We start from the raw sequence: 11,643 nt of genomic DNA, 5'->3' as shown, positions 1-11,643 counted from the left end.
ACCATGACACAATCTAATGCCTCTAAATGCCCTTTTACAGTAGCCTAGCCGCGGCTATCATATTACGTGCACTGACTTTCCCTATAGTGGTCGTTTTGTCTTCAATTGCCCAGTTGCTTGCAACAGTTTGGAACTGTTGTGCACATGCCTCTGCAAAGTGGCGCTCTTCTGTTTTCATGCACGTTAGTGTAAACGACTTTAACTTCCATTCGTCGGTGATTAGATGTGCAGTTACACCCAGGTAGTTATCGTTACTCACAGAAGTCCAGTGATCCCCTGTCAGCGCCTGATGTTTCGTAGCAGCCAAGTCATTTTACTTCTTTTTCTTTTCAGCTTCATACAGCTCGTGGATTTTTGTCATTATTGTGTGTCTTCGCGGTGCTTTGATGCTCGAGTCCCCCGTTACCACTCGCAAAACTTCGGTGAACGCCTCGTCCTCAACAATATTAATCGGTCTACAGCTTTTTGCAATCCATTTGGCAACTGTGCTAGTCAACTTTGCACAGGCAGACTTAATGCGGGGCCTACGTTGTTCAGTGAGGGTGGTTTGGCACAATCCACTTTAACTCCCCTCGCCGACCAACATGCATCGCGTTGAGGTGGTACTTAAGGCTGGTATTGCTACGGTGAAACGATAACGTCTTCCCGCAGAGTGTGCATATCACTTTGGTTTTATTGAATGTTCCATCTTTGTTTTTTTAAAACACGAACTTCCCATTACAGCGGCGAGCCGGCGACTAATGCAGATTGGGCGGAATTGTGGGTATATTGAAAGCTCATTTTGCGCATGCGTTAAATGCGTTAAAAAAAATTAACTAATTAATCCTGTAATTTAATCATAACGCGTTAACGCGTTATTTTTCACAGCTCTAGAGCTCATTACTGCATTCTTTGTTAGAAGTTACTCTATCTGGCTTTGTGCTTGCATTGTCTTATTAATTACTTTCTTCAGACAGAATTCAAACTACAGTACTCCCCATCACCAGTTTAATTTTAACATTTTAATCCCATTTTCTTCTGATTCTATATTCTTTGGTGGTATTTTTACTGTTTGAAAGAATGTCTCAACTGTACTAGTGAAACAGTGCTTTTAATTATGGACTACAATTATTTTTACACTCAACCTATGTTTACTAACTTCTAACTTTTAATGTTATATAAATTCATGTCAGCTCACACAATGTATGCATTAGGACTCTGAAAAAACTGTGAGAGTTTTAAACTAAGGGAGATCTCTGCTGGCTAATACAGATCAAATAATACCATGGAGTGATGACTTACTTTGGCTTTCTGGAAGAACTGCCGGAAACAGCCCCTGGGGTCCTGCTGGGAGGTGCTGGCCATCTCCAAAATAAACTGCATAGCAACGGCCTGATGGGCCACCTGCTCCATCAGCGCCTCCTTCTGTCGTAGGCCACAAAAATAAATACATCAACGTGTATATCACACACACACTATCAGTTAAAGCCATTTTAAATATGATATGGCACACCATTTCATATGCAAAGGACAAGATCCCATAGATGACATGACATGAGTGCTGGAATCGCACAGGTTGAAAACAACCTGGCCAAAAGACAACAAAAAGTCTCTGGCCAACAGAGCAACCATGAAGACATAGTCAAGAGAGTCAATTAGAGTCGGAGGTCAGACTGGACAGCCTCGTTAAGCTTTCAAACATCTACTTAAAGGAGCAAGCTTACTGTAAGCCAATATGAAAAGCATGTTTTCAAGGACAGGATTGCATTGAATCTTACTGGACTCACTGTACAGGTAAACACAAAGAGGACTACTACTTAATGACAACAATATCTACGCTCTTCAAATTGTAGAGCTTATCCATTGCACCACAAATGTCAAGTTTTCCTCAAGACTACAAGCATTGAGAAAACAGACTACTCAACTCAACTAATTTATGCAAAGTGTAATTATGGTACGCATCTACTCATTAACACAAAAGGTGAATTGCACATGTCTTAGGAGCCCAACACATAATGCTAAGGTTGGACAGTCCTTCCTGTTATGTACTTAACTGACCTCCTCTGCTTGCAGTCGGAAGCACCACAGGATCAGGTAGTTGGCTGTTGCTTCACAAATCAGGTGGGGATGCTCAGAGAGGAAACGCTGACTGTCATCCCATCTCCTCAACATGCCTACACACACACACACACACACACACACAGACAGACAGACAGATATTAAATGTTTTCACAGAATCTGCTACATCAGGACGTAGTTCAGGTTCATTCAGGCATGAATAGGCAGTGCATGACCTATCCACTAAGGTGACCATTTTTAACATGGTGCGTACGTCAGTATAAAGGGTCTTACATTTTTGCTGCATACATTTTATAGCTGCCCTTCTTTCTCCAACATTTTTCTTTATTGTCAACTTCTATGGAGGGGCAGACTGGAGCATTTCTGAGATGATAACTGAGCTACAATCAAAGAAGATCTGTCTCAACAACAAAAGCCACTGCAATAGTCTCACAAGTTTGGACACTCACCAAAATGTTTTACTATTGGTTCGTGCTTCTGTACAAATGTTTTGCTCTTGTCTTGATCCATGTAGTTGATGCTGCTTTGCACATTAATGATACTCTGAAGCACATGAAGAACACAATCCTATTATAGGATATGCACAACACATATCTTCACAGTTTCTTAACACCTTCAACATTCTAATAAAAGAATGCATTCATCAACAATGTGGGATTGTAAAATTCCACATTAGATTCAATGGACCTAGATATTCTTTAGAATGTTCATTCTACAACATTCTAAACACAACACTGTGAATGCTACAGGGTAAATAGGAAAACAGAAGACAGGCATGTCAGTACAACAGGTGTCATTTCTGCTAGTTTGTACATCAAAAATAAACATACAATGGGAAACACTTATTTCTATTTCAATTCAAGATATGTTTCCAGAATGCATGTCACATCTCTCCCCAGCTAAATTACATTACTTGTTCACATCCACACCATGCTTTACACAATTTATTCGGTCACCTTGTCAAAAACGTCTCGGCTAGAGTCGGAACACAGCTCAGGGCTCCGACTTGGGTCCCCGCTTGCCAGCATGCTCTCCTTCAGACGCCACTCCTGCTCGATCTGGGAGAGCTCGGCGGAGGAGGCAACGGTGCGGGCGTGCTCCTGCTCGACTGACTCCGAGCCGTGGAGCTCCAGGCCACACAGCTGATCCTGCGCCTCCACCAGCTGCCAGCTGGACACGATGGAGGCCTTCACACACCGCTGCTGCCTCTGGCACAGCAACGCCATGCTCTCCGCACTGGCCTGGAGGGAGGGAGGGGGTGGGGAGGATGCACACGTAAAAACAGACAACCAAATGAATACACTTGTGCACACACACACACAAATCCAAACAAATTAGCACACATAGACAAATACATAGACATTAATATGCAGTCATATGTACACACCAACATGCAAGTGTTCACTCACACACACACGTGTTGGGGTTAGAAATACACTCTGACCCCAAGAAAAATCCAAATTTAGTGACACCACATGCTCTGGGGTGGGGGTAGGCTGTAGGAGTTTCAGTGAGGTAAGGGGCTAAATCTTGTAGCATCAGTATCATAACTTCAGGACAAGCATGGACAACTTTCTTTCCTTTCCTATCACAACAGAACAGACCGTTTTTAACTAGTCATCTCTCGCACACACAGGCTATAGAGAGACACACACTACCTGTATTCCCTCAGCCCAGGGAAAATTACACATGTTGTCCTGGTGACCATAGTGATAATATATATCGTACTTTGTACTGGATGGTCACATTTATCTTACAAAATTGTTTATTTCGACAAATGAGAACGCACTGTGGGCATGGGGCATGTAAAAGATATGGCTACATTTGCGTGGTGCTGGCCTTTAATGTGGTTTACAGAATGGGCCAAGAATACCCTCTAGTCGTCTGCCGTCCAACAAATCCAGCTGGCGGAACATAACTGTAAGCTCCCAAAGATGCTGTGATGTCGCAGCTAACTATGAAGAATGACCTCATGTACAGCATGCACCTACAACAGCTGAAAACTATTTTGTTGTAGCAACTGGGCTTAATGGAAAAGCCCGAGTCACTTTTTCAACAAACACATCCCATTATTTTGCTATAAGGAGGTGTGGTTCTGCGTTGCGAAAAATGCTGCGGTGCTAAAAGTACAGCACTGTTTTACTTTACCTGACGAGGACAGTGCAGGGCAGCTTTCTCACAGCACACAAAGGAAACACCGTAATGTGCTTAATAAACTGATCAAACTTAACGTTAAATGTGATAACCTAAAGGAAAAGGTATTTTGCCTGCGGTAACCTGGGAACATAGTGCTTGTCAACGCTCTTGCTGCGTAGCAAATACTTCACCACCTAGAATAGCGAGTCAACACACGCTAGGCAACTAACGGTCAGCTTCATCTGAAAACAATGTTTTAGTTGCTACTATGGATGATACCTCGCTAGTTAAGGCTCCAAAAGCTGGCAGGGTACAACGTTCAGGGGTAAAACGTCTTTCGTACTCCCAACAATACAATGTTCCAGCTAATTGTAATGCTATCTCATGTAGCTAGCTAACTGTGGGTTTTGTCCAACTTGACACGCTAGCTACTGTTAGCATAAGTGGCACCTGCCTATGATTCACAATATCATAGTTTAAGTGTTATTATTTTAATGGTTAACGATTGAGCTAAATTTCAGCAGACTGTATTAGTTTGCAAAGTGAAGAAGTTTACCCCATGCAGTAGCTGTGAAGTCGAAAGATGTTGAAACTCATTCGAATTGCTGCTGCAGTTTTCGCCCACAGGACACCTAATGTTGGACGCTCCACTTCCCTGCCACTCCATCGTCTGAAGCTAGGCCTGAATCACAGAATAACGTTTCAAAATATTCTCCCAAATAGGCCAAGCCCTCTGCTAAGCATGCAGGCCTTTTAAAATGTCCATTTTCGGTTTGAAAACATCAGCACTGCTCCACGATGACAACTTCCATGCCTACTGACTCACGAACCACGTGGGTTCTAACTTTGGTCATGTGACTCACCAGTTTGCATCGTGTTGTCACTCTTTGAATGTCTATGGTGCCACCCTCTTTTACTGTCTATGGTTGCCACAGTGGGCCATAGCAGTTAGTGGAAGACTGACCCATACAGCTATTGCTGGAAGATTTTATTTCAATTCGGCCTTTTGGCCCGGGTTTTCCACATAAACATGTTCTTAAACACTTATTACATATCATATATTGATATAAGGATGTAATTTGAATACAAATTATACATGTGTAACTTGCTTGTTGGTCAACAGAGGAAGAATAGGCCTAGAGGCTTATCACAAAAGTTTAAAATGGTCAGTTAGAGAAATGAAAGAAAAAGTGCAAAAAAAAAAAAAGCAGTGCGAATGACAGACAAACAGACAAAACCTAAATTCTCGAACATATGTCTGTTAAAAGAGCCAGCCCAAAATCAGAGGAAAGGTTCATTCAACTCCATTACTAGAGGACTCACTTTCAATGTGAAAATGAATATTGTGAGGGAGTTCAACATAAATATCATCTTACGTTTCTGTATCATTTAGATATTTATTTGCCCAGTTACTCATAGTTTGGGCAGTTTCATGTCTTGGAATAGTTTATGTTACCACATAGTCTGTATATCCAGCGTGGTCAGTTCTGAAAAACTGTGGGATATGAAGTCAATCCTATTTCCATCTAGGTGTAGGCCTACTCAGTCTTTTGAGTCGTATCATATCATATTGACATCTTGCTCTGGACAGACTCAATGGTGGGGAGTGTGGAACCGGTGATGCTTTGGGCAGTTTTCACCACCCTCTGTAGTGTTTTCCGGTCCGACAGAGAGACAGACAGGACCCAAGCCAAAGCTTTTAGTGTCCTCCAAATTTCAATTAGAGGGAGACAACCCCCTCTTGTGGTCGCATGGAAATCCCAACATCCAAACATCAGTAGATGTGTTACTTCAACTACCATACGTAAGAAACACCACCTGATATCAAGTGTTCCGGTCCTGAGTTACGGAAGCGTAATCAAAAAAATCCCGTAGTTAGCAGAGGTGTCCAAGTTTAACGAGTAAGTCAGTTTCTGATGTTAACGTGAATTGTATTCGCATGTTCTACATATCATGAAACTATCTGATAAACAAAACGGGATTACTCAGATTTCTTAGGAATGGAATGCTTACACCAGAAGTCAACATGGCCATGCTGGTTAGTTCTCAAGTTAGATAGCTAAACGCTAACATTAGCTAACACTTGTCAGTGACGACTGTCAACAGTGAAATACATTGTTGAATTGGTGAAATACATAATTGGACATTTTATTCAAAGGGTGGCCACGTAATTTTTGTCTCTGACGGTATGTTATGTCATGGTGAGTCAGCTGTGAGCACATTTAGTACCTGTCCTCCGCAATAACTTGCTAGGTTGCTAGCTCACCATGGTATTATTGTATGCTGTGAATGACTTTAACGGCGTGGGAAAGTTTTGGCAGAACAGTATTAACTTTCTGTATCGTGTGAATAATTATGTTATTTAGAGGGTAGCTATTATTCATCTTTGAATGACCCGGTGAATTGGTATTGTCGACCGTCTTAGATGTTCTATCGGATGATGGAACTAGGCCTACTTCTTCGAGGTATTCACTTGTATTTTGAACTTGAAAATTCCTTATCGGACCTTTCATTCTGTTGAGAATGTTGAAGTTAGGTCAAATCAGTGCTGCTTCTGATGCTAAGTTCACAAATGAGAAGTGAAACTAGGAAGGAATTTGAAATGATTCTTGATCGCACATTTTCAAAATAACTAAATGATTATATGCACCCATGACACAGATGTAACTTTAAAGTTTAAACAGACTACTGATAAATATTATTATTAAACGTTTTTAGGCATGTTTTCGTGTAACTCGCAGTTTACCTATGAATGAAGGCCAAGTACCTCCTTGTGTTTAACTGTAAATACATTTAAAACCTGAAAGGTTCACATTTACATTGCTAGAATAAATGTTTACCCTGTGGGTTTACACAGAAAAAAATGCACATACCCTCCAAAATACAAAATGATCACTTCCATGCTTATATACTTAATGCATTTTATTTGGCCATTTCGCCATCAGATGCTTTCTTCATGCCATTGGCATGTGTTGTATTGTTGACGTGTGAATCCTGTAGCTCCTGTAACGTGTTGGATTGTTAAGACCTGTGAATCCTGTAGCTCAACTGGTGGAGCAGTGTTCCAACAACAGTGGCTATGGGTTGTATACCCAGGAAGCACTTTCACTGATATCATTTTTCATTCAAATCAATAAATAAAAAGTGTGTTAAAGAAACTGAAGGGGAAACTGAAGAGCTGCCTGAATGCAATAACATATAGTGGCCAGATGGTGGTGATAGAGCACTGAGGAGTGTCCATGAGGCCCTCTGGCCCATAAACTGCGCAGCTGAGTGCCAGGAGCCTCCCACCAGGACTGCAGAGAGAAAGGGAGAGAAACAGTCCAGACTCCAGACCTAAAAAAAACATCCTCAGCCTCAAAAAGCACGTTGCCTAGCCAGCTGGCAGCCAGCCTCTACTTGGGCTGCTGTTCCCACAGGGAGAGAGTCTGTGTGTGTGTGTTTGTGAGGGACAGGCAGACAGAGAGTATGTGTACGTGTAGGATCAGGCTCAAGTGGTGTGAGTCTTGACACCTTAGGCACTTTTTCATATTTTTCTCATCACTGGATTCATTAAGGCAAAAGGTAGTCAAGTTTATGGCCATGTGCCACAGTCTCCTACTTCTTATCTGTTGTGCACTTACTGGTGTTGACAGGATAACAGCAAAAATGGAAGCCCAAACGTATTTATCACATTTTCCCCCCCGTAAGTCATTGGAGACTTGCCAATAAAACATGAGGAAAACGTATTTCATGCGCGAGTGTACAAGAGTACAAACCACATGAAATCATTAAATCACGCAACTGCCAACATAACAACTGTGCTGGATTGCACAAAGTGTTTCAGCCCTTGTCTGAGTACAACCCCCATCTTGTCTCTCAGACAGATAGATAAAAATTACCGGTTTGTGTCTGCAGTAAAACAACCACCCACCATCGCCATCCTCTTGTGCCAAGCATTGTATTGACGGCATAACATATTTTATCAGCCTTGTCAGCAGCTCCACCAAGTATCTTCTTACTAGAACTTGAGCACACAGCCAGTCATGGCCTCGATGTTTTGGGGGTAATGACTGTCTGGTTTGTCTTTTTTTTCCCAGGGTGCTAGACCGTCTGTCTCCCTTAGGGGCCCCCCTGTTCGAGCAGTATGAGTCAGGCCCCGCGACCTGTGGGTGAGTATCCATGCAGAGATACCAGTGAGAAGGAACACATGCACAAGCAGGCACAAGCCCATAATGTCATGTATACCAGCTGTAGCCTCTATAACCAGGGATATCTTTATAGCTTTAGGCTGTTCACAGTATTGGGCCTCTTGGGCATGCAGCTGCAATGTAAAAGTTTGGAAGTATAGGAATTTAGGTGACATTTAATACTATGCAATATGTGTGTGAAAACAGGTCTTTTTGTGCAACCACAATAAGCTCATTGGAGTAATTCTATATGACTGCAAGATAATTTCTGCACGCATACAGAGATGTTATTGTTGTGAAAGCGTGTTCTTCCTTCATTAAATGTCTGTGGTTTTAATGTTGAGAGGCGAACATCAATAAAACACAGTCAGCTCAGTTTTCAACTCTCATGTGAAAAGATTTCCTCCCCGAAATGTCACGCATGTCTCTGTGGTTTCAAAGCTCGCATCTTGGGGTGTTGGGTCTCTATCGATGATCTGTTTGCCGTTTCACATCGTGTGTAGCATAGAGTATAGTGTTATATCACAGTATGCCTTAATGCTTCTACGCTCAGGGGTGTGACTGTAGACACTCACCTGTCGTATTTTTTCGGGAACTTTCCGGTGTGACGGTGAAGGGGTCTGCATATCCCACATTCTTCTGCGTCCCTCCGTCCCAGTTTGCCCCTCGATCCTGGAGAGGAGCAGGGGCTCAGGAATGGTAGAGGGAGGAGGGGTTGTGAGATGTGTGCCGCTTGGCTATTGTGTGCGGAGCCAACCACACTAAAACAGAAGGGGGGGGGGCACATTGGGGGAGGACAGGGCTGAAGCGAACCAACTGCTTTGCACTACTGAAGTAGGCTGAGCTAAGAGAAAAGGAGAGACAGAGAGAAAGAGAGAGAGAGAGAAAGAAAGAAAGAGAGAGAGAGAAAGAGAGAGAGAGAAAAAGAGAGAGAGAGATAGAGAGAGTTTTTAAGGTGTTTGAGAGGTGCAAGGAATTCAGGGAGCCCCAAGGTGTGTCTGAGAGAGAGGGGGATAGAGAGGGAGAGGGAGAGGAGAAAAGCCCTTTGGTGTGCGTTCCCAGGCTGTCCGTCAGGAAGGCTTGATTTTTTAACACCGTGACCACCGTGTTGCCCTTTCCGGGGGAAATCCGAGACAAACACAGAGCCGCGGGGGGAGGGGAACAGGAAAACTAGGCCCTGGGAAGAAGGGGAGGGAGGGCGTGAGGGAGGTAGAGCGAGAATGGAGAGAGTAGGAGAGAAGGGAGGGGGGTAGCTTGCAGAGAATTGGGAGGTATAGGCCACACAGCATGATGGAGGCTGTTGCATTTGGGTCGTCTCAAAGAGGGTATATACCTCCCCTCTGTTTCCCCTTTGTTACCAGGGCTCCCCCAGTCAACCCCCTGCTCCCCCCCCCCCCTCGGCTCCTCAAAAATGTCTCATCTCACAGGATTGTGGAGTTTGAAATCGTTCCCGATCACAAAGCCCAACACCTCTCCAACAACAATAGCCCCCCCCTGCTCTCGCCGTCACACATATTAAATGTTAATTTCTTTCTCCCTGTGACGTGGTTCAAATAGTTTGGGAGGTTACTGCATGTAACAGTGTGGAGAGTAGGAAAGAGAAAGAAGCGGTTAACGAGTACCTTTGTGATTTAAAAAGACTCGTTGAGCTTAAGTGCATTGTCAAAAGGGAAAGGGAAGAACAAAAAAAAAAGAAAACAGAATTTGCCAGAAGAATGTGAAAAGCATTGCGATCTTATCTGCCCCGTGAGTATGTGTGAGAGGTAGAGTGAGACAGGGAAAAGGGAAGAGAAGAAAGAAGGGGAGAATGAGAAAGGAAAGAGAGAGAGCGAGAAAAGGAAAGAGAGAGAGAGCGAGAAAAGGGGGAGAGAGGTGGGTGAAGTGAGTGTTGGTGGGATGGCGTAGTGAAATGACAGCTACAGCAGGCCAGAGGTCATTGTCTGACCCCAGGCGTATCACGTGTGCAAATCCCAGGTGCTGACCCTGGTGACCTAAGAGACCGCCTGTTCGAACTGTGGACCTGCAAAGACATGGAGGGGGTAAGACAAAGCCACAATCACACACCGTTCCTATTTCACCATCCAATGTGTGTGTGTGTGTGTGTGTGTGTGTGTGTGTGTGTGTGTACCTTCCTATTTCCTGTTAGATGAAACTCAGTATGCACAAGCATTCAATAACATGTTTGATCAGTGTGTCTAGTTTCTTAGGTGCAGACATTGCGTGGCTCTGCATTGCTACTGTCACCTTTTCTCTTTGTTCTCTCTCTTCACTCTCTCTCCCTCCTACTTTTGCTTGCTTAAATACCAACACTACATCTATATAAACCTGACGTGCAAGGCCAACCAACTATGTTGGTATGTGTGTCTGTGACCCTAGATGTGACCCCAGAATTTCCATGCATTTATGCATCCAAATGCTTAACTACTTCTAAATCCAAGTCTGTCATGCTGTTTTCCTGTCTCTCATACCCCGTTCACCTCTTAGCTGGGCCTTGTGGCCGCAAAGGGCTTCTCGGAACTGGGGGAGCCCCTGGCCGGCCTCCTGGAGGTGCTTGAGGGCTGCCCCGGCTCCCAGAAGGGCAAATCTTCCACCCTGGGCCAGTTCATCCTGGGCGAATTCCTGCGCTGGAGGCCACAGAAGCCCCAGGCCTCCCTGATCAGGGTGCCGGCCGAGCTGGTGCCCGGGCTGCAGAGGCAGGCCCTGGGGCTCATTTGCGACTCTCGGCCCGGCTACATGGAGCCCCTGCTGGAGATCTACCAGCTGGGCAGCCTAGAGAGGGGTGTGCTGCTGAAACACGTGGGCTATCTGTGGGACTGCTGCTCCTACAGAGAGGTGAGAGAAGGGAGAGAGGAGGGAGTATAGACATATATACATATAGACGTGTATATGTCTATGGGAGGGAGGGCGAGATGGGGGTTGGGGGTCAAAGGTTGAGGTTTAAGATGTGTGTGTTTATTTCAGGCTGCAGTGCTTGCTATGAAACTGGATCTCCAAGCAGACCTGGATATGGAGAAGGTGAGATGTTTGCTGAACTTGGCTTCTTGAAACAACAGTAAAAGTGTGTGTGTGTGTGTGTGTGTGTGTGTGTGTTTATGACCTCTCTTTGTGATTCGGTCTCTGCTGATAGATGTGATTTTTGTGTGCTTGTGCATCAGAGAGGTCTGTCTGTGTGTCTAAGTGTCTGTGTACCTGTATGTGTGTGACATTTGTGTGACCTGTGATCTGTGTGTCTGCTTGTGTCTACATATATGAGAGATGAATTTGTGTGTGTATATCTGTG

The 11,643-nt window shown here is 44.1% G+C and overlaps 2 protein-coding genes across 4 annotated transcripts in view; one reads left to right on the top strand and one right to left on the bottom strand.

Annotated features, from left to right (window-relative positions):
- Positions 1-840: 840 nt before the first annotated feature.
- Positions 841-5,046, bottom strand: cdc37l1 (cell division cycle 37-like 1). Its single transcript, XM_031578284.2, has 5 exons — positions 4,751-5,046; positions 3,015-3,299; positions 2,508-2,601; positions 2,038-2,153; positions 841-1,404 (listed from the first exon to the last, which is right to left on the bottom strand). Exons 1-5 carry the CDS (start codon positions 4,859-4,861, stop codon positions 1,243-1,245), a joined length of 768 nt encoding a protein of 255 aa, XP_031434144.1. The 5' UTR covers positions 4,862-5,046; the 3' UTR covers positions 841-1,242.
- A 948-nt stretch (positions 5,047-5,994) lies between these two features.
- The window catches only part of exd3 (exonuclease 3'-5' domain containing 3), a 50,038-nt gene continuing 44,389 nt past the window's right edge, over positions 5,995-11,643 (top strand). The window contains exons 1-5 of one of the 3 annotated variants that reach the window (XM_012834112.3): positions 5,995-6,095; positions 8,274-8,345; positions 10,338-10,402; positions 10,848-11,195; positions 11,325-11,378. In XM_012834112.3, coding sequence (XP_012689566.2) covers positions 8,321-8,345; positions 10,338-10,402; positions 10,848-11,195; positions 11,325-11,378 — 492 coding nt within the window. In that variant the 5' untranslated portion in view covers positions 5,995-6,095; positions 8,274-8,320. The other 2 variants (XM_031577535.2, XM_031577537.2) reach the window with 2 other exon arrangements.

This window comes from Clupea harengus, chromosome 12 (assembly GCF_900700415.2).
Source record: "Clupea harengus chromosome 12, Ch_v2.0.2, whole genome shotgun sequence".
Classification (NCBI taxonomy): Eukaryota; Metazoa; Chordata; class Actinopteri; order Clupeiformes; family Clupeidae; genus Clupea; species Clupea harengus.
This window is presented reverse-complemented; position numbering and strand designations above follow the sequence as displayed.